General features: G+C 39.3%; 2 protein-coding genes and 1 pseudogene across 2 annotated transcripts in view; 1 reads left to right on the top strand and 2 right to left on the bottom strand.

Annotated features, from left to right (window-relative positions):
• The window catches only part of LOC127789155 (cis-prenyltransferase 4, chloroplastic-like), a 46,394-nt gene that overhangs the window by 18,805 nt on the left and 3,926 nt on the right, over positions 1-23,663 (bottom strand). The window contains exon 2 of the mRNA XM_052317957.1: positions 3,276-3,343. Within this exon, the coding sequence (XP_052173917.1) occupies positions 3,276-3,343 (68 nt within the window). The remainder of the gene's footprint in view (positions 1-3,275; positions 3,344-23,663) is intronic.
• On the bottom strand, positions 14,804-16,981 carry LOC127789154 (uncharacterized; annotated as a pseudogene).
• Positions 19,307-20,727, top strand: LOC127789156 (uncharacterized). Its single transcript, XM_052317958.1, has 2 exons — positions 19,307-20,228; positions 20,315-20,727. The coding sequence occupies exons 1-2, from the start codon at positions 19,493-19,495 to the stop codon at positions 20,452-20,454; spliced, it is 876 nt and encodes a 291-aa protein (XP_052173918.1). The 5' UTR covers positions 19,307-19,492; the 3' UTR covers positions 20,455-20,727.

Here is a 23,663-nt window from a genome sequence, read left to right on the forward strand (position 1 = left end):
ACCTAAGTCCAAGGCCCATGGTCCTAAAGAGGATGACTGAGCAAGACAAGCAGTGGAATCACTAGAGTGATAGAAGTAACTGTGGATGAGGATTGCTGGGACGTCTTATACTTGAGATACTCATCATAGTCAGCCCCAGTAAGAAGGACAGATTGTTGTGGATGACTATTAAAGGACTTAAATCGAGAACCATCAGAATGAGCAACATTAACACGAGGAGAGCGGCCATGCAACTTATAACATTGTTCCTTAGTATGCCCCCACTTGTGACAGTAGTTACATTTGGGGCATTTGCCCCAATTACCACGATCTCCTCCCTGTTCGCCACTACTCTGAACCTGTGAAGCCATAACTGAATGATCACCTGCAGAAGAAGGAGGCACTGTAGGAACAGATGAAACTCGAAGAAGACGAGAATACACTTCATCCATAGTAGGTACAGTAGAACTAGCAAGAATCTGATCACGAACAGGAGTAAGCTCAGGACCAATGGCAGTAAGAGTACACACCATGAAGAACTTATCCCGTTGAGCTAGATCCTCTGCAGCAGTCTTACTAGCAGGTAACAAAGAGTTAAATTTAGCTTTAATAGAGGTCATCCAATCAAGAAAATTAGGAAAAGTTAGATCCTGTTGTCGTAAACTGAGTAGATTAGACACCACTGGATACAAGCGTTGAATGTCATTAGTGTATAACGCCTTGGCCTGAACCCATAATTCACAGCACGTGGTATAGTTAGTATGGATTGGATGAAGAGAATGATCAATTGACTGCCACAAGAGATTCCACAACAAAGCATCAACACTCTGCCACTTAGTTTTATCTGTGGTCACATTCTTGGCCTTGGTAGTAGATGATCCTATAAACCTTGACCCATACACCATAGTTCAACCTCCTTGGACCAAGAGATATAATTGGAACTGCCCATCAACTTCTCAGTAGCAATGGCTGGAGAGGGAGACAGAATACCAGAGAAGGAGACAAATTTACTAGTACTAGCCATGTTGGACAAAAGGGAGCCCTACAAGATCAACAGATCTAAAACAAAAGGGGTTAAATAAGCCCAAAAAAAAAGGCTAGAAGATCCAACACAGAGAATGAAGCGTGGAGGCGTGCTAGAGCGACAACAGACGACAGATGTTGGTGACTGACGGCGGCGGAAAACAGCAGCAGATGGCGACGAAACCACCGGGACTGGGATGGATTGAAGGAGGCGAGTCCAATGGTGAAAACGGCATTGCGATCGGAGCACTGGAGAAAGAGATCGGAGCGAAAACATCTTCGTGAACAGTGTGAGAGAGGCGGCGCGTGGCGGCAACAACAGCGATGGGCCTCCAGGGGTCGACAAATCAGAGGCCGTCGAACACAACGGCGGCAGCTTTGCGCGTGATCGGTGGTTGAATGGTGAAGAACCACTATAAACCAGTAGTGCGAGTGACGGGAACACAGTGGGCGGTGATAGCGGTAGCATGACAAGCTACAGCAGTCGGTGGAGATGCGACCGACGGTGGTTGTCGGTGATGTGGATAGCGGCGGTGACAACTGAGGCTAGGGTTTGTATTTTGGCTCTGATACCATGTGAAGCTTAGGAAGAAAACACTAGCTATTAATATGTATATACCATTCATTAAACTCATAGACTATACACCTATATATATATATACAAAATACAACAAGCCATGGGCCACGGGCTCTTAACATAAGATTAACCTTAGGTGTACTATATAAATATAACCATATAACTCAACATGATCTTCTTCTTTCGGTGGATTGTTTGTCAAGTGACTTCCTTTGTCGTGCCCTTTAAGAGGGGTCTTCACCAATTGAGCCCATTGAAGATAATTCCTACCATCTAATAAGTAGGATTGATGAAGGCTCGACAACTCCCCTGCTATAGGGTTTTGATTAACCGGATTTAGCTCTTTGGTTATGTTGGACGAAGGAGCAGAAGATGGGGCGTTTAATGAGGATGTTTCTGTCATGATATGTCTGGAAGGCACGAACACGAAGGATTTCGACACCAGGGATGGGCTAAAAAGACGTCAGAGGGCCAATTTGGAGCAACTGGAGGTGAAAGGATAGCGGATGCGCCTTCACGTGTCGGTGTGTGGGGTTGGAGGCAGACTGGTGGCAGCGCATGGGGACGAGTGGGGACTCCGGCGGTGGTGGGTCTCTAGTGGTTGGCCAATATGATGACAACAAACCCAATGGTGGTGGCAATGCTGGTAGGCGGTGCCCGGATAGTGGTGTTCCGACTTCGACAGTGACAGTGCAATGAAGGCACTTGAACAAATGAAGTGATAGTGCAATGAAGGCACTAGGGTTTACTGTATCGACCTATTAACAAGGCTCTGATACCATGTAGAAAGGGAGAAAGGGAAGCAGTATTCCCACACACTTTATTGATATGAATCAGAAATATTTATACAAGAAGTTTCTTAAGAATTCTCCTAAGATTTAAGACTAGATTACAACCCTATTATCTAGGACTAGATATTATTCTATTAGATTACAACACTAAAAGATAATCTAAGAATTATCTAAGAAATAATATAAGATAATACAAAACAAAATAAATAAAGAAAAATAACAAAAATAAATAGAAAGATGATAATGGATAATCTTCAAGGCCCAACCCGGTCTTATTTTATTTCTTCAACAATATCCATTCCCTATCATTAGTACATTTACTAAAAATATTCCTCTGGAAGAAGTAAAGGTTAAGACAAAGGCTACAATGCTGTCAACCTGAAATGTGACCAAGGTAGAGTGTGTAAATCATATATGTTACTACTTAAGGATTGTTAGCATATACCAAGAATAAAGCAGTTTTGACATTATGGTTGCGACCAATCTCAACCTCATCAAACTAGAGAACATATAACATCCTTCGAACTCAAATCATTTCAGTTCCAAGGAACATATATAACTGAAGAGATTTTGTCTATGAAAAGGGATTTTATCCACAAATTTTAGACAATGAAACTAGCATAAAATTGAAGGTTATACCATTATCCAAAATCATTTATCAGTTTCAAAGGCTTGTAAATGAATTCACAGGGATTTTTTCCCTTTTACTGTTTGCTTATTCATGCAATTTATGCATTGAGTAATTGTGGTTTCCATAACTAGTCATATGCTTGAAACCTGTCTCCTACTGAAATTAGCACAATACATGTACAGATACTTGCAGAAGTAATAACAAAAATCAAGTTCATTCATACAACAAAAAAAATGACAAAAGAAGTAGATTGGCAAGATTCTAAGATACTAACCTCAGGATGTTGTTTAGTTCATCTTTTAGTCCCCTTGCAAACAAACTCATCAAGAAGTCCACTTCCATCTGTAATACTCAACAGAATCAAATAATCAACTGTTAAAGTTTACACAATGTCAACATTTACATGTCTTGCGGGTGTACAATGGTATGCTTTTGTATAATCTAACATAATATACAGGTTGAGGGGGTTCCCCCCTCACCAAAGAAAAAAAAAAAAAATAAGCTGGAGGGGGATTACAAACATCCACCAATTAAACTTTTGAATTGCATGATTTGGAAACACATACTAAATTACAGCATGGCTCTTTTTCAATTTATTTCCAGCCAAACAATATTAGTTCACGTTTAACACTTCAATTTTTAATTTTTCTAATAAAACATGTAAACAAGTGAACCCTCCAACCACCACTACCCCCAACAACAATAAAACAATAGCAAACACTTAATCACATATAAAAATATCACCTCAAGCACCCAAATAGATTACTTCCTCATGAGACAAGAGGATCGGTTATGTTATAGGAATTGTAAGGTGATACCGGGAGAGTGTTTGACTACTCAACATAGACTTCTAGTACTTGACGTCCAAGTAAGAAATTGGAAGAGAAAAAATCATATAAAACAAAATCCAAGAATCAGGTGGTGGAATTTAAAAGGGGAGAAACAACTAATCTTCAAAGAAAAATTAAGGGATAGAAGGGAATGGAATGGAGAAAGACAGACAAACCAAATGTGGAAAGAAATGGCTAATGCTCTGAGAAGCACTGCAAAGGTAGTCCTTGGAGAGACAAATGGTAGAGCCCCTAACCTTAAGGAGTCTTGGTAGTGGAATGAAGAGGTACAATTGAAAATTAAAAATAAGAAAACTTGCTATAAGACGGTATATCAATGCAACAATGAAGAAAATCAAAAAAATTATAAAGAAGCAAAAAAGGCAGCAAAAAGAGCTGTTAGTGAAGCAAGGTCAAAAGCATATGAGAATCTATATAAACGACTTGATACAAAAGATTGAGAAAGGGATATATATAAATTAGCTAAAGCAAGAGAAAAAAAAACACGGGATTTAAATCAAGTGAAATGCATAAAAGATGACAATCAAAATGTTTTAGTAAATGAGGGAGCGATTAAGGAGAGATGGAAGGAGTATTTCACAAAATTATTCAATGATGGTGGTGACACAAGAGTTAGGTTGGGACATCTTAGTAACTCCGAAGGGAATGTGAGCTACACATTCTATCGACGCATAAGTTCAAATGAAATAAGACAAGCTTTAAAAAAGATGAAAAATCATAAGGCAGTGGGACCAGATAATATACCAATAGAAGCATGGAAATGCATGGGAGAAGAGGGCATCTCCTGGCTAACGCAACTATTTAACGCCATCCTTAAATCAAAAAAGATGCCAGATGAGTGGAGGAAGAGTACTTTGGTTCCTATATACAAGAACAAAGGAGATGTTCAAAACTGTAAAAATTATAGAGGAATTAAGTTAATGAGTCATACCATGAAACTCTGGGAGAGAGTAATAGAGCAGAGGCTCAGAAAGGAAACAAAAGTGTCAGAAAATCAGTTTGGTTTCATGCCTGGTAGGTCAACAATGGAAGCTATATATTTACTGAGGCGTCTAATGGAAAGGTATCGAGATCATCAGAAGGACCTACATATGGTGTTTATAGATCTAGAAAAGGCCTATGATAGGGTCCCTAGAGAAGTATTATGGAGGGTTTTAGAGAAGAAAGGAGTCAAAATAGCCTATATACAAGCCCTTAAGGACATGTATCATGGTGTAGAGACAAGGGTCAGAACATGCGGAGGGGATACTGAACCACTTACAACTACAATAGGACTACATCAAGGTTCTGCACTAAGTCCATACTTATTTGCCTTAGTAATGGATGAACTCACTAAAGATATTCAGACAGATGTGCCATGGTGTATGCTATTTGCAGACGACATAGTGTTGGTGGATGAAACAAAAGAAGGAGTGAACACTAAGCTTGAGTTGTGGAGAAACAATTTAGAATCTAAGGGATTTAAATTAAGTAGAAAGAAAACAGAATATATGAAATGCAAATTTAGTAAAAATGCAAGAGTGGATGATGTTATAATAAAATTAGAAGACCAAATCTTACAAAGAAAAGACCATTTTCGATATTTGGGATCAGTGATTCAAAAAGATGGAGAAATCCACAAGGATGTCGCACATAGAATTAAGGCAGGTTGGCTAAAATGGAGAAATGCATCGGGGGTGTTATGTGATAGTAAAATCCCATTAAAATTGAAAGGAAAATTTTATAGGACAGCTATAAGACCAGTCTTGCTGTATGGCTCAGAATGTTGGGCAGTCAAATACCAGCATGAGCAAAAGACGAGTGTAGCGGAGATGAGGATGTTAAGATGGATGTGCGGACATACAAGAAAGGATAAAATTAGAAATAAAGTTATTCGTAATAAGGTAGGAGTAGTGCCAATCGAGGAAAAGATGAGAGAGACTAGACTAAGATGGTTTGGTCATGTGAGAAGGAGACTAAGAGACGCTCCTGTGAGGAGAGTTGATGAAATGGAACAATTAGTCACAAAAATGGGTAGAGGTAGACCCAAGAAGACTTTGGGAGAGACATTAAAATTTGATATGAAATATATGGATCTAAATGAGGATATGACAAAAGACAGAAATACATGGAAGTTTAGAATTCATGTAGCCAACCCCACATAGTGGGATAAAGACTGGATATGTTGTTGTTGTTATTAGTCATCTGACTAGTGCTTTCATTGGTCTTCTTCTCACATGTATGCACAAATTATTTTAATTATGTATTGGCCTCTTATCTTCAATAAGCATCACTTTCAACCTATTATATATAATCTCATTTCTAATTCTATCTTTTCTTGTATGTTCATATATTCTCCTTAACATCCTTACCTCAGTTAAAACTCATACTTTATACATGTAAATACTTCATTACTCAACATTCTGAGATATAAGACAAAGATGGTTTTATAACCATGTGACAAAACTTTCCTTTTAGCTTTAAAAGAATTTTATGATTGTGTAAAATGCTAGATGCATTTCTCCACTTTAACCATCATACCTTAATTTTATGAGTAAGATCCTGAATAATCGCCAATTCTTTTTCAACAGTTGATCCAATAAGACTAAACTGATATTTTCTAGGAATAACTTAATTTTTAGGTCCCAACAAAACCACATCTACATTTTCTTTTTTACTAAACTTATATTTCCATTACCCTTTTTGATCTACTCAACTTGAAACCTTTGGATTCTAAGACATTCTTCCATAATTTAAGCTTAAGATCACATGCTCTTTTCTCTCATCCACTATGATAATGTTGTCTGCAACTAACATACATCAAACCATTTCTTAGACATGCCTTGTGAATTCATCCATCACAAGAGGACTGAGATAAAGGCTTAATGCAGATTTTTTATGTAATCTAATTGTAAAATTGTAATATCACACATTCTTTTTTTTTTCTCTCAACCCATGCATAAAACTTTCTTGATGAGGACTCTGTAGCGAGCTTTTTTAAGTCCAAAAATGCCATATACAAATCTTTCTATTTATTTATAGACCTTTCCATAAGATGCCTTAGCAAGTAGATACCACCACCCCCTCCCAAAAGAGAGATGACATTATTCCTTTTATTAGTTAATTTGGACTGTTCTCATATTTGAAGCTGTCATTTAATTTTGAATTCTTATATTTTGCGTGTTTCTAATCAAATTGGAAAAGTTACATGGTGTATGCACCTAGATTTTGTTCTTGTCTCTATATTATGCAAACATCATAGAAGTAATTCATTTACTCATTTGTTATTTATTATGATATTTAAATTTTTCCCACCAAGTGGCCTTAAAGCTTGGCATTGTTGATGTATATTTAAATATTTCAAATTTAATAGTTGAATTGCCACATAGATTATTTTTTCTTCTTATGAATAACGAAACAACCATGAAGCTTTAATCTCATTCCGTGGGCCAAGTACATGTATTCGAACTCCCCAATCATCTCTCTAAATGACAATATCTTTTGTAAGGCAACTATATCCCATGTTATGCGAGAATTTTTCATCAAGCTTCTTTGTTTTCTTTCATGTGTGTGTGGGTGCATGTCTTCCTTTACCTATTTTGCTACTCAATTCTTCCACTTTATCCATTCTCCCCATATATTTGTCTATTGGTCTTCTTCTCATATATCCAAATTATCTTAATCAAACCTTGTGTAACTTATCTTCAATAGTTGTATCACAAATAACATTATTTCGAATTTTATATTTTCTTAGGGGGCGTTTGTTAAAATGAGCAAGATAGGGTGATATCAAGATAAGATTGGGATACTTTCCGGACCAAGATATGGAATGATCAAGATAAGGCCGGGAAGCATTCCAAGATTTCTATCAGACTGTTTGTTAAATTTTTTAGAATCCATTGGTAACTATATTTTTTCTTTCCACGTGTTTGTTAATACATATGATAAGCACCAAGATAAGGGTTTTTTTACCAAAATATCCCTATTACCAAATTTATGATTAAAATAGTATTTTATGATTAATATGAATTGTCAAAAAAATTAAGATTAAAATTAAAAATAATATTTTATTTTCTAAATTCAAGTTCAAAAATAAATTTAAAAAGAGTTGAAAAGTATAAATAATAATTGTTAGGATTACAATAATTCCACCTACATAAATAAAAATAGTCAAAACATATTTTCATAATAGATAATAAAATATAAAATTAAATAAAATAATTTAAAAATTGATGAAATGAATTATATTAGTTAATAAAATATATAGAGAGAGAGAGAAATTTAAATTTTAAAAATTAATGAAATGAATAATGTCATTTAAATTTTAAAAATTGTCAAAACATATAATAATTTAAAAATATATTAAATAATATTAATTATAAGAGATAAATAAATAAGCTTTTTAATAAATTTAAATCTTTAAAATGCATTAAATGGCATTAACTATCTTACAAGGGGTAGATAAGTAATTGAGACTTATCTTGAAAAAGCCAGATAAATTTATCCGATGGGGGAGGTCGGATAAATTTATCTTGAAAGGGGGAGATAAGAGGTCACGTGAGGCCTTTTCCGGAAATGACCGGATAAGCTTAACAAATACGTTGGAAAGACCAAACATCCGGAATGCTTCCCATATCTGACCTTTTCTCCCTCTTATCTTAATTAACAAACACCCCCTTATAGGGTAAATTACCCAGAAAAAGAACCAAACTCATAATTTTTTGATAGCCAAACCAAACTTTCTTTTCAGTTTCAATTGTGAATTGTAGTTACACTCCATCTCCAAAATCCTCTTCCCTCTTCCCAAAATCGTCCTAAAACTTGCCACCCTCTCCCATAAAGCCGCCTTGACTTTTGCAGCTTCGCCACCTTCATAACTCCCATTCCCAATGTTATCAAACTTGAACCACATAGTTATTCATCACCGCTGAGAGAGACTACTCACTGTCGTTGAGTATGTGGATGGTCAGTGGCCTGCCTACCTTCTCCCTCCCTTTGCTTTTGAGCCTATGTAGCAACCATGACACCAATTAACAATGGATATGTCATGTACCGCCTAAGAAATGTAATCGGGTAATAGAATAACTAACTCACATGCCACACATGCCTGCAAGTAGCGCGGGGCAAGTTGCGCTTGGCAGGAGACTTCAACTTGCTGTGGGAAATCAGTACAAATAGGGACTGATCTCACCGAAGAAGAGAGGAATGAATTGAATCTTGATTTTCCCTCTTAATTTTCCCTCTCTTTCTCTGGTTCTATACTTTTCTCTCTCCCTACAGTCAAACTCCTATCACAACCCCAGAATTCCTTGCGGAATCCTTGAAGAAACTCTTGTCAGATCCGTTAGATCTGACAATTTGATATCAGAGCCCATCCGGGCCAGTTCTAATTACGGTGAATTTGGGAAGATGGCGGAGGGTACCAGGATGAAGAACATGGAGATGCAGCTGCAGCAGTTTGGCTCCACGGAGTTGGATTTGACAACGAGGGTGGATCAGCTGGAGCTTGGATCCAATCGCAACCATGAAGTGATCATATCCATTGATCGCAAACTAGATGGAGCAGTCAGTCAAATCCGTGAAGAAGTGGGAGCGCAGATCAGGGAGCAATTGCAAAGGTTTATGGTGATGTTCACCCGACAACACCAGGTAAGTCTATCACCTAATTTTCCTCCTCGAGACAAAGTAGAATTGATTCTTCCCAATCATGGGACGAATCGAAGGAGGCCGGAGACATCCGAGATGGAGGAGGATCAACTAGAAACAGGAGAAAATGAAGTCGAACGAAGACAAGGAGTAGTTGGGATTCAAGGTCATCTGGGAATTCCTATGCCTAAATTGGATATTCCCATGTTTGACGGAAACACCCCTAGATGGTGGGTGAGGAGGTGTGAAAGAGCCTTTGAATGGTATGGCGTACTGGAGCAACAGCAGGTGACTCTAGCTGCAGCCTATCTCAATGATGCAGGGGATGATTGGTATCAAGGATGGGACAAGGTGAAAGAGGAATGCCATTAGGCAGAGTTCGCGGAGGAATTATGTGAAAGGTTTGGAGAAAGGGGAATGACTGATGTAAGAGAAGAATTCAATAAGATTCGGCAAGGAGGATCAGTGGTGGAGTATCAAAGGAGGTTTGAAGAGTTAAAGGCATTGATGCTCAACCACAATCCTTATCTCACAGAAGGATATTTTGTCTCGAGCTTTAAAAGTGGATTGAGTGAGGAATTGAGACCTATGGTGAAAGTCTTGCAACCAAAGACCCTTAAACATGCCACAGATAGTGCCAGGTTGCATGAGTTGACAGTGGAAGCGCTTATGAAAAAACAGAGGTTGCTGAATAGGGGAGCAACTCACAATGTGTTGACTCCCGTGGGAAGGAATCAAGGAAGGGACAATTTCAGGGGCACGCAAGAGATGAAGGGCTTGCCATCGATGGGTCCTAAAGTACAAGGAGATAGATTAATGGAACAGAGAAGACAGGCTAACCTCTGCTTCAAATGTGGAGATAGGTATTTTTTGGGGCATCAGTGCAAGAAGCAACTGTTGTTGCTAGAAAGCGAAGAGGATAGTATTGAAGAAGAGGATGTAACGGAAATACATGATGAAGGAGAGGAAGATAATGGAGAAATTTCATTGCACGCATTGCAGGGATTGGCTAACAACAAAATCATTAAGGTGGAAGGAAGAGTGGGAGAATACAAGTTGATGATTCTCATAGATAGTGGGAGTACCCACAGTTTCCTGGATGAGGAAACTGTAAAAAAATTGAAATGCCCTCTCATTAGTACGCAACCTCTCACAGTGACAGTAGCTGATGGAAGTAAGGTGGTGAGTAAATCTGCATGTGCTGGATTTTGTTGGGCCATGCAAGGAGAAAATTTCGAAACTGATCTTAGATTGCTCAAATTGGGGGGCTGTGATGTGGTCTTAGGGGTGGATTGGATGAAGCATGTGAGCCCTATATGCTTTGATTTTAATAGGATGGAAGTGACGTTTGAGAAGGAGGGAAGAAGAATGACTATAGTGGGGAGCAAAGAAGTGGGAATGTGTAAAATGATTACAGGAAAACGGCTGCAGAGGTTACTGAAGCAAAAAATGAGCAGTGTGGCTCAACTCTTTTCCATTCAAGCACTTGAAGAGGAAGAGGAGGAACCAGGGAACGCAGGAGAACTCAGGCTGGTGGTCAGCAGTCCAGCCCAACAAGCATGGGAGGTAAACCAACTTGACTTACTTGATTTACTTTTGGTTGAATATGAGGATCTTTTTAAAGAGCCTAAGACCTTACCTCCACCTCGAACCCACGACCACTCCATCATCCTGAAACCTCAAACAGAACCTTGCAACACCCGAGCCTATCGTTACCCCCCAACACAGAAAACAGAAATAGAGAAAATGGTTAAAGAAATGCTGCAACATTCTCTCATTCAACCCAGCCATAGCCCGTTTGCATCCCCAGTTCTATTAGTAAAAAAAAAGGACGGAACGTGGCGCTTTTGTGTAGATTACCGACAATTGAATGCCCTAACTGTCAAAGATAAATTTCTCATTCCCCTCATTGAAGATCTCCTAGATGAATTAAGGAGTGCCACCATTTTTTCTAGATTGGATTTGAGGGCAGGCTACCACCAGATTAGGATGAACCCCCAAGACATTCATAAGATAGCTTTTCGAACCCACCAAGGCCATTACGAATTCTTAGTAATGCCTTTTGGTCTCATTAATGCTCCAGCCACTTTCCAATCCTTAATGAACCAGATATTCGAACCGCACCTAAGGAGTTTTATTCTCGTATTCTTTGACGACATACTCGTGTACAACCATTCTTTTAACCAACACCTTACACACCTCAAGGCTACTTTTGAGATCCTTAGATTCAACCAATTGTATCTTAAGAAGTCAAAGTGTTCATTTGCACAAAGACAAGTTGAATACCTGGGTTATATCATATCAGGAAGAGGGGTTAGCACTGATCCGCAAAAGGTTGCAGCTATGCAAGCATGGCCCAGACCGGCCACTCTCAAAGCATTAAGAGGATGCCTAGGCCTGACTGGGTACTACAGGAGGTTTGTGAAGGGATATGGGATGATAAGTTGACCCTTAACGTAGCTGCTTAAAAAGGAAGGGTTTAGATGGGGGCCTAAAACAGAGACAACTTTTAAACAGTTGAAACAAGCCATGAGCGAGGCACCGGTATTGGGATTACCAGACTTCAGCAAGACCTTTGTGGTCGAGATCGATGCATGTGATAATGGTATAGGTGCGGTACTGATACAGGAAGGCAGACCCATAGCATTTCTCAGCCAAGCACTAGCCCAAAGACACGTGGGCTTGAGTATTTACGAGAAGGAATTTGTGGCCGTCTTAATGGCAGTGGAGAAGTGGAGGCATTATCTATAGGGAAGTCAATTTGTGATCAAGACTGACCACCAGAGTTTGAAGTACCTGCTGCAACAAAAACTCCACACACAACTACAAAAGAAAGGTATGGAAAAGATGATGGGTCTTGATTACATTATACAATATAAGAAGGGCAAAGATAATGTGGTGGCAGATGCTCTTTCAAGATGTCAGCAGCAAGGAGAGGTAGCATCCATCACAACGATAGTACCAACATGGTACCAAGAGGTGGCCCACAGCTATGATGCAGACGATCACATCAAAAGGATCCTAGAGCAATTGATCTTAGATCCTACCAGTAGACCAGGATGCACGCTACAGAATGGAGTGCTCTAGTACAAGGGGAGGATAGTGGTTGGAGACTGTCACCAGGTGAAAGACAAGATTCTTCAGGCCTTACATGGGTCCCCTTTGGGGGGGCATTCAGGCATTCAAAATAATTACCACAAGGTAAAGCAACTATTCTTTTGGCCTAAATTAAAAGAGACAATAACCCAGTTTGTAATGACTTGTGACACTTGCAAAAGGTGCAAGTATGAAACTGTGGCCACACCAGGGTTACTGCAACCCTTAAGCATTCTGGAGCAAGCTTGGGAGAGTGTTTCTATGGATTTTATTGAAGGTCTTCCCAGATCAGAGAGTAGAGATTGTATATTGGTGGTAGTTGATCGATTTACAAAATCTGCACACTTTATCGGTGAAGTTGCACGAGTGTTCCTTGAACAAGTCATCAAGCTACATGGGGTTCCTCGCACCATCATATCTGATCGGGACAAAGTCTTTACCAGCCTTTTTTGGCAAACGTTGCTGAAATCAATGGGAATCTGATTAAACAGGTCATCCACCTATCACCCTCAAACAGATGGGCAGACCGAAAGGGTTAATCAATGTCTGAAAAATTACCTAAGATGTTTGTGTTTTCAACAGCCTAAGAAATGGTATAAGTGGTTTGCTCTAGCCCAGTGGTGGTATAATTCTAGTCACCACAATTCCATCAAAATGTCACCATTTGAAGCTCTCTTTTGGTACAAACCTCCCCTACTTCCGACCCCACCTGAGCTAACTAATGTTGCAGCAGTGTATGACCACCTTCAGCAGAGACAAGAGTTACTGCAACAACTAAGAAGAGACTTGGCTATGGCACAAAATAGAATGAAACAACAAGCAGACAAAGGAAGAAGCGGAAGGGAATTTTCAGTAGATGACAAGGTGGATTTGAAGCTCAGAAGCCCTCAGATAAAAGCCATCACCAACGAACCAATAACCAAGTTCAACTCGAGGTACTACGGCCCTTTTCCTATTTTAGCAAAGATAGGCAAGGTAGCCTACAAACTGCAACTACCAGACAGCTCCCATTTCCATCCAGTATTTCATGTGTCTTTACTCAAGAAATACATAGGGGGCCAACTAGCAAGCCTTGAGCTACCAGCTGGAACAGAGAACCACGAACCTACAACTGAGCCAGAAGCTATCCTCGACAGAAGGGTCATCTACCGGCAAGGGGCGCCCTTAATTCAAGTACTGGTCAAATGGCATCATCTACCCATGGATGACAACACATGGGAGTACCTTCCGGACTTACTCAAGCAATTTCCTAGGGTAGCAAGTTTACTTTGTATTTCTTGAGGACAAGAAATTCCTCAAGGGGTGGGTATTGTCATGTACCGCCTAATAAATGTAATCAGGTAACAGAATAACTAACTCACATCCCACACATGCCTGCAAGTAGCGCGGGGCAAGTTGCGCTTGGTGGGAGACTTCAACTTGCTGTGGGAAATCAATACAAATAGGGACTGATCTCACCGAAGAAGAGAGGAATGAATTGAATCTTGATTTTCCCTCTTAATTTTCCCTCTCTTTCTCTCGTTCTATACTTTTCTCTCTCCCTACGGTCGAACTCCTATCACAACCCTAGAATTCCTTGCGGAATTCTTGAAGAAACTCTTGTTAGATCTGTTAGATCTGACAGGATATTAGCAAAATCAGATGACAATCTATAATTGAAATAAAATAAAAAGCAGGATGCCCTTATTGAAAAAAAATAGAAATAAAAGTTGAGTATAAAATTGAAAACATGGTGAAAATTGGGTGCTTTTTGGTAATTTACCCTTTCTTATATGGTAGCACCTTTATTGTAACATCTTATCTTAGTCAAGTGTCACAACCCTAGGGTTTAGCTAGGGTCTAGGAAGGAAATTGGAAGACTTTAGGAAAGAAACGGAGAAGAATTGGAGGGAGAGACAGAGCAGAAATCAAGAGAAAAGAGAGAAACAAGGGAGAACGAGAGAGAGAAAGTACAGAGGGAAACATGAATTCACTATATCATTCCAACATATTTTTCTCTACATACTAGAGCCTATTTATAGACTATTTAACTAAAAGAAAAATCTAGAAATAGCACCCATGTGCACTACACTAGAACTAACAACATCTCCTAACAAACAATGGTAACTAATTACAATATTGACTGTTTAATTCTCCTTGGGTCGTGACAATCTCCCCTCCTTGAAAAGTTTCTTCTCCCCAAGAAACCTATAGTTGCTGACCCTATTGTTCATCCGATTCCAGCCTTCATAATCTGATTTCTTCTTCGCATTTTCTTGTTATTTTCTCATATTTCCCTTCTCTTTTGTTGTCTCCTTTCTTTTTCCTCAATCATAACAATATTATGACTTGCTGTAGCACCAAGTCCAGCTATCCACCTCTTCCCTATTACCAGTGAAAATGGTTCCAATTGAGCTATCGTTCCTATAACCATATCATTTCCAATCATAGAAAGAAATTCAAACTACTCTGCAGGCCGAACATTGTCCATTACTTCCAGCTCTTTTGGCTGCAATGTCACCTCAACTCTATCTAATTTCTGACCTTTAAGCGAATCAACCCTTTTGGCAGCTATTGTCTTGTCTTGTGTGCCCGTGCCCATGACATAGGTACGAGATGTTCCAAGCAAGGTGCCCGGTGTAATCCTTTCTTCCTTCTCCTCAAGTACTTGGTAAAGAGGCTTTTCAGGCTCCTTCCTTTGCTGCTTTCGAAGATCAATAGCATAAAGAGTCTCAACACTAGTGGGAGTGCTTGAGAGGCTGTCAACTGTTTGAATGTCATCTTCCAACTCCTCTTCCTCGATCTCTTCTTCCACCTCCTCTTCTATTTCCTCTTCTTCTTCCTTTAGATCACCCCAATGTTTGGTCTTATTAACTAGTTCTTCCTCGTAGTTGGGCTGATCTTGTTGCAAGACCCCAAAAACATCACCATAGAGTGGACGACCATATTCATCAACAAGAGGTTTACCCCATCCACCAAGATGATAACCAAAACTAGCTCCAGGAGAAATAGGAGCATTCAACCTCAGAATTTTCAAATCCGGATAAGAAGAGGGTGGACCATATCTCTACATGTTGATGAGCCATGGGGAAGGAGCTCCTTTAGGCATCCCAAGAGCTTATCTTAGTTCATGTGACAGCATCCCAGGCTTCATCCCCCTTAGCTCTTCCTCCAACTCTTTTCCTTCAAAATACAGATCACTACGTGTTGTCAACTTAGGCTTAGTTTGATATTCGAAAAATGCATCATGGGGAACCTAATAATTAATATCCATCTTTCCCATATTTGGCTGCATCCTCTCCTGTTGTTTCTGTTGGAGTTTCTTACTATCCTCTTTTTCAATATAAGCCTATTTGATTTTCTCAATCCCTGGAGCTGCTATGAAATCAAGAAGTTGAAAAGGCAGTTTCTCAATGCCTCGTTTCGCCTGATATTCCTCCACCATTCCCTTCTGTTTCAGCTTATTGAGTCCCTTAATGACATCCGTCCTCGTTTTCTGCCCGAACCTATTGTAGAGATCATTTACGAACTTCGGCCAGCTCCATTCCACCCTTCCTCGACTCCAATTTTGAAACCAAGCGTCTGCAACACCATCCAAATGAGTTGCAGCCATGTTCACTTTCTCCCCTTCAGTTACTTGGTATTGATAGAACACCTACTCGCACCTCCTGATCCACCATATAGCCTATCTCTTTCAAATGCTGGAATAACCATCTGCAGTGCTGGGGATGTGGAAGGGTTTCCCCCAACTCCTTTGACCACATCTCCCTCCTCTGCCTCCAACCTCTCCCTTGCTTCCAAAGGATCATTAGGCCTCCACCTAGATCTTGGCATCGTTAGAATTGGCGTAATGAAGCTCTGGGAGTGAAATCCGTTGGAAGGCGAACATTAGACTGCTGAGCTAATATGCTCAAGGCAACATTCAACTGCTGGCTGATTTGCTGGCAGAATCCGACAATTTCCTCTTGGAGCCTGCTAACAGCTCGATCCAAATTGGCCACTGAACCGAGGATTGCTGGAATGAGTTCCACTGAATGACCTTAGTCACTTGCAGCGACCTAGATCTGAATTTCAGCGCCTCTGATCCAAGTCCTCTTCCTGGATTGCACTGTCAGTTATTCAGCGATTACTTAATATCCGTTTCTGTTGCAACCTCTGATTTTCCTTACTCAAAATCAAAATTCAGCAGTCCAGAGTTCTCCTCAATCAACTGCACATGATCGCATATGTCCATAGTCACCGTCAAAATCGCCTTTTGCTCAAAACTGTAGCACGTAGTGGCATACCAGTCAAAGACTTCACCGGTCTGAATTGGAATTACCTTCCGATCAGAATGATTAGCACACCACCGAGCACCAGTAGAATTCGCCTTCAAATCTGAGCAGCCTACTCTTAGTTTCGTCGAATCCTAATACCAACAACTAATCACCGTCTGTTGTTGGTCCCGACTCCCTCCTCACCCACGCCGCCAACTTCAACAGAGCCTCCGTTTCACTCTTAACCTCCGAAGGCCTCCAAAAGCATTTCACCCTATCGCTTCTCGCAAACGACCATCAACGGACTGCTGCTTCAATTGCGACTTTCTTCCCCGTCGGATTCGGTGTCTTCGTCTCTCACCCAATCACTGTCTAATGGCTTATCGGAATTTACCTGAATTTTGTGCCTCTGATCTGCAATTGTATTGCCAATCAGAGCCGACAATTGTGATGGATAACAACCTCCCAGCTTACACGCGATTTGCTTGCGATTGGTACAGATTCAAGATCGCTCTGACGTTCACCTCAAGCTTGGATCGTCGGAAATTGCTACTTCAAATCCCAACTTAATTGCAAAGGTTTGTCAAAATCACCGGAACTGAATTCGCCCTCTAATTCCGAGAATCAACCTCCGTTGGACAACAGACGTTGATCCGTTAGAACATAGTTATCAAAGGCGTACCTAGGCGCAAGGCGCCAGTTTGGCGCCTCGCGTGGGCCTAGGAGAGGCGATTTTGGCAAGGCCCTCGCCTTGCACGCCTAGGCGCTGGGGCGTGAGGCGCGCCTCATGAAACATAGGTCTTTTAATTAAAATTTGCAGCCCAATCGCTCCTCACTCCTCCCGACTCTAGCATCCAACCACGCTTGCCTCCTCTCCAGCCTCTCCTCTCCAGCTCGCTGCTCCCCCGATCTTCCTCTTCCTCTCTAGCCCTAGTCGCACCTGCCTCCTCTCTTCCTCTCCTCTCCAGCTCGCCCGATCTTCTTCTTCCTCTCCTCTCCAGCCGCGACCCCCTCTTCTCTTCCTCTCCAGCTCGCCCGATCTTCTTCTTGCTCTCCTCTCCAGCCGCGACCCCCTCCTCTCTTGCTCTCCAGCTCAGCCCAATCTTCTTCTTCCTCTCCTCTCCAGTCGCGACCCCCTCCTCTCTTCCTCTCTTCTCCAATTCGACTTGATCTTCCTCTTCCTTTCCTCTCCAGCCGCGCCTGCCTCCTCTCTTCCTCTCCTATCCAACCACGCCCACCTCCTATCCTGATAATTTCCTCTACAGCCGCGCCCTCTTCCTCTATTCTCCTCTGCCCACGGTCTTCTCCTCTCTTCCTCGCCTCTCTTCTCATCTTCTCTTCAAGTTCAAGCTGTTAAGGCTGCCCACAGTCTTCTCCTATCTTATAAGTTCTTTACTTGTTTCTTATTTGTTTATTTCTTGCATTCTTGCCTAATTTCTCTTGCTGGCAGCTGGTTGTTGATCTCTCTTTTAAGTCTTTATAGTTTATTTCTATCATTAGGAGAATTTTGTGGAAGTTGGAATTGTGTTGCAACAACCCAATAAATGTCGTCAACCACTTCCAAAACGGACCCGGCATAGAATTATTTTGAAGTTGATCCTAATGATAGAAATACCACGACATGTAAATTTTGTCGTAAAGTAACAAAAGGTAGTATATTTCAGGCGAAACAACTTCTTGTGGGCGGTTTTAGGAATACTAAAGCTTGTCCAAAATGTCCTCCATTAGTAAAAGAAGAGATTGGAGAGTACATGCAAAAGAAGAAAAATAACAGGGATGAGTGAAATATAGCATCGTTAGATGATGATCTTCAATTTGGTGAAGGGTATGATGATGATGATGATGAGCCGCTGCCTCAAAGTAGAAAAAGATCCAATGTATCTACCGGAAGTAGAAGCGGTATTGGTAGTGTTGATAGTGTTAAAGGGCCAACACAAAAGGGTCCACTTGATGTTTTTCTTAAAGACCCAGAAGTTAATGTGTTGAAAAGCAAGGGCAAAGGAAAGCAAACAAGGTTGGGTGAGCATGATTTTACAAAAAAAGAGTTAAGAGCTTGAGTTTGTAGAAGCTTTGCACAATGGATGTATGATGCAGGCATTCCATTCAATGCAGTGACATATGACAGTTTTAAAGTATTTATAGAAGCAATTGGTCAGTATGGTCCGAGTGTGAAGCCGCCTAGTTACCATGAAGTCAAGGTTCCCCTTCTCAAACAAGAGGTGGAAGCCACTCGTGAAATGATGAAAGATCATGAAGAGGCGTGGGCCAAATATGGATGTTCTATTTTGTCAGATGGCTGGAAAGACAAGAGGGAAAGGACATTGATTAACTTTTTAGTCAATTCTCCTAAAGGAAGTATGTTTTTGGAGTCTGTTAATGGTTCTAGCTATTCAAAGACTGGGGAAAAGATGTTTCAATTATTAAGTAAATGTGTGGAAAAGATTGGAGTAAGAAATGTGGTGCAAGTGATCACCGATAGTGCTTCAAACAATGTTTTAGCAGGTATGAAATTCATTTTTGTAATTTGTATTATGTTTATAAATAGAACAATTTGAATATTCATTAGATATTTATTATTTACTAATATCTTGTAAATTTCACTCTAAATAATAACAGGAAGATTTTTGGAGGCAAAATATCCTACGTTGTTTTGGACACCATGTGCAGCGCACTACTTGGATTTAATGTTGAAAGATATTTTCAAGTTGCCTAATATGAAGAAGACATTTGAGAGAGCTGTTATGGTGAATAGCTATATCTATACTCGTTCGGGTCTAGTAAACATGCTTAGAAGGTTTACTGACAAGAAAGAGTTGTTGAGGCCTGCAAAAACTTGGTTTGCAACTGCCTTTATCACTTTGGGCAGGATGCATGGTCTGAAAAGCAACCTTAGAAGGATGTTTACCTCCGAGGAGTGGATGACAAGCAAGTGGGTAAAAGAAGCCGAGGCTAAAAAGGTTGTAGAAGTGATTTTGATGCCTTCATTTTGGAACAATGTTGTATATGCTTTAAAGGTGGCTGGTCCATTGGTGCGTGTATTGCGCTTAGTGGATGGTGAGAAGAAGCCTGCTATGGGATACATATATGAGACCATGGATAGGGCCAAAGAAGCGATTGCTAACTCTTTTAATGGGGATGAAAAGAAGTATGCACCCATTTTTCAGATCATTGATAATCGATGGGATGTTCAACTTCATCGCCCCTTGCACGCAGCTGGTTGGTACTTGAACCTAGAATATTTCTACAAGGCTAAACGTATAGATCCAGAGATCATGACTAGCTTATATGAATGCATTAGAAAGTTAAATCCAGATGTAAAGGTTCAAGACCAAATTGATGCTAAGCTTTCGATGTATAACAATGCAGATGGGTTCTTTGGAAACTATATGGCTATTAGAAAGAGAGCTGAGAAATCACCAGGTACACATATATATATATATATTACATTATATATATAATCATTCTAGATAATAGATAATAACTAACCCATGAATTTTATTGGACAGCTGAATGGTGGGCTTCATATGGAATGTCAACACCCATGTTGCAAAAATTTGCAATTAAAATTCTTAGCTTGACTTGTAGTTCATCTGGGTGTGAACGTAATTGGAGTGTGTTTGAAAATGTAAGTGCATTGTATATATAACACTTAACAATTTTTATTAGTAGTTGGTTTGTTTCATGTAGCTTATTCTTAGTATGTTTTTGCATAAATTGTTGTAGCTTCATACTAAACGGAGAAATAGACTTGATCAACTTCGTTTAAACGACTTGGTGTTTGTGAAATACAATAGAGCATTGAGGCGTCGGTATCAAATGCGTGATACCATTGACCCTATCATATTGACCGACATTGATGAAAGCAATGAATGGTTGACTGGAAAACTTGATGAGGAGAATGATAAAGATGATGAAACTATTTTTCCAGATGACATTGGGGATGGGTTGACATGCAGTAATGTTGCTGCAGGCTGCAGGAGTTGGAGAGCCTAGTTATCAATTTAAGAACTAAACAAACTCGATCACAATTGGGATCAATTTCGGTTTCGGCTTCAAAGCGGCGAGTAACTCAGGAGATTGAAGAGGAGGAAAGTGAGGCAGGGACCGAAAATGATGAAGACTTGGAAGAGGGAGGAGAATTGAGAGATGAAGAAGAAGATAAAGGGGTGATTGAAGGGGATGATGAAGATATTGACCTTGATGTTGATGATCTTCTTAATGATGATTGATTAAAAAACTTCTTTATATTGATTGTGGACTTGTAGTGTTTATGTGTTTGTTTAGAACTTTGCATTATAATTGGTACTTGGTAAAGTTTGAGACTTTAAGTTTGAACTTTGATGATGTTCCTAGTTTAGAATTTGCATGATGAATGAATTAACTTTGATGTTGTTAGTTTATAGAATTTGAAGATAATGAATCATGAATGATATGAATGTGTTATTATTGATAATTTGATAGTTGTTTATGATTTTACAAGATTTTAAGTTTTTTTCCTAAAAAGTGCGCCTCACTTCGCAAAGGCGCGCCTCGCGCCTCAGGCTCCAGGACCTTTTGCGCCTCGTGCCTTTCAGAACTATGCGTTAGAAATTAATCAATAGAGAAAGCTGCTAAGGAATGGTGGCTCTGATATCAAATGTCATGCCCTAGGGTTTAGCTTAGGGTCTAGGAAGGAAATTGGAAGAATTCAGGAGAGAAATGGAGAAGAATTGGAGGGAGAGACAGAGCATAAATCAAGATAAAAGAGGAAAAACAAGGGAGAACGAGAGAGAGAGAGTAAGGAGGGAAATATGAATTCACTATATCATTCCAACATACTCTTCTTTACATACTAGAGCCTATTTATAGGCTATTCAACTAAAAGAAAAATCTAGAAACAACACCCATGTGCACTACAACAAAACTAACAGCATTGTTGGAGAGATTTTCAAAAAGAATTTGTTGTAACCTGGTTAACAAGTTTGGGAAGAGATCCAAGTCAAGGAACTAGAGGTTGTAACCTTTCACTTGTTTTGAATTCTATTTATACATATGAATAGTTATAACCTTTCAAATTCTATTTACACATATAAATGGTTGTAAACTTTAGTGAAAGGTTGTGCCTCACTTGTTTTAAATTCTATTTACACAAATAAGTGATTGTAACTTTTGGTGAAGGGGTGTACCTTTGGTGATGGGTTGTAACATTATCTATAACTAGATTGATGTATTATTGGATCAAAACACTTGATGATTCATATTGTTTCTCTCTCCTTATTCTTCTCCTACCTTCTTACATAAAACTTCATAATTCTTTGTATTCTTTGATCAATTCTTTGTATTCTTTTCCTGCAGAATTAGAATACAAAACCTCTCGTGTTTGTTATTAATTCCATGTGTTTGGGTTTGTTATCGAGAATTGCACATTCGCCAACAAACATTACTTTTGATTCCATTGTATCTTGGAGGCTTGTTTGGATCCCTTGTGCATTGTATTTTGGGACAAACAAAGTCTTAAGGAAAACAAGTTTTCGTGCCTTGGAATCTTTGGGTTACTGCAACATATTTGCCATTACAACACCACAATTCTTAAACAATCTCCTAACAAACAATGGTAACTAATTACAGTATTGACCCTTTAATTCTCCTTGGGTTGTGACATCAAGCTCATATGTTGTACATGTTAACATGAAACTACCCAACATTCTATGCCATAAAAAAAATTATAGTAGTTCAATACAACTTTTCTTTTAACTTTAAAATATTATATAATTGTTCAAAATGCAAGAACCAGTTTTCCACTTTAACCATTTTGCTTTGATTCTATGAGATATATAAATTAATCTTTTCTTATAATACTTGATTTTTAAGTCTCGCTACAAAATCATCCACACGTCTATTGTATTAAACTTGCATTTCAAATATTCAGTTCTTTACTTGTTCATCTTGAAACAAACATTTGATGTTAAAGTGTTCCTCCATAATTCAAGCTAAGTCTCCTTTTCACTTATGCACTAAGATAATACAACAACAATAACAATCACAAGCCTTAATACTTCTAGATAAGGTTGCGTACATGAGTTTTAAACCTCCAACCATCTCTATTTATGGTCATATGCTTAGTAAGGCCATTATAATCTATGTTATGTTAAAGGTTTCCTACCAAGTTGTCATTGGTCTTCCTCTCCTTCTTTTGCTACAAACTTTCTCCTTGTCATCCACTCATCTCAGAAATGCATCTATCAATCTTGTTCTCACATGTCCAAACCATATTAATGATGTATCTCACAACTTATTTTCAATAGGTGCCATTCCAATCTTATAGTGTATAATTGTGTTTCTTATTGTCTTTTATTGTATGGGTGCCCATCAACTATAACATCCCCATCTTAACTATGCTCATATTTTGCAAATATTGGTACTTAATTACTTGACATTCTGAGGCATACAACAAAGATGGTTTTATAGTTGTTCGATAAAAAATTTATTTAGCTTTAAAGGGATTTTACAATAAAATAAAATGGACACACCTCTACACTTTAACCATCTTTCCTTGATTTTATGAGCAACATCCTCCATAATCTTCCCTCCTTTTCAAACAATCAATCCAAGATATCAAAATCGGTATTTTCTTGGAATAACTTGATGTCTAAGCCTCACAATACCATCATCATACTTCTTGTTATTTAATGTACATTCCATATATTCATTCAAAAAGATAGCATCATCCACAACAAAATATACAGCAAGGCACCTTTCCATAGACATGCTTAGTGAGTTCATCCATCACTAAAGTAAAGGGAGGACTTGGTGCATATCCTTGATGTAATCCAATTATAATTGGAAAGATCTAAATATTTCCTTCCTATGTCCTAT

The sequence above is a fragment of the Diospyros lotus genome, chromosome 13 (genome assembly GCF_014633365.1).
Source record: "Diospyros lotus cultivar Yz01 chromosome 13, ASM1463336v1, whole genome shotgun sequence".
In the NCBI taxonomy this organism is placed as follows: Eukaryota; Viridiplantae; Streptophyta; class Magnoliopsida; order Ericales; family Ebenaceae; genus Diospyros; species Diospyros lotus.

Excerpts from the sequence above, each read along its gene's own strand:
- LOC127789156 (XM_052317958.1), top strand. The coding sequence starts at position 19,493 with ATGTTGAAAGATATTTTCAAGTTGCCTAATATGAAGAAGACATTTGAG. Across the intron at positions 20,229-20,314 it reads GAGAGCTGAGAAATCACCAG|CTGAATGGTGGGCTTCATAT; the intron begins GTACACATATAT and ends TTTATTGGACAG.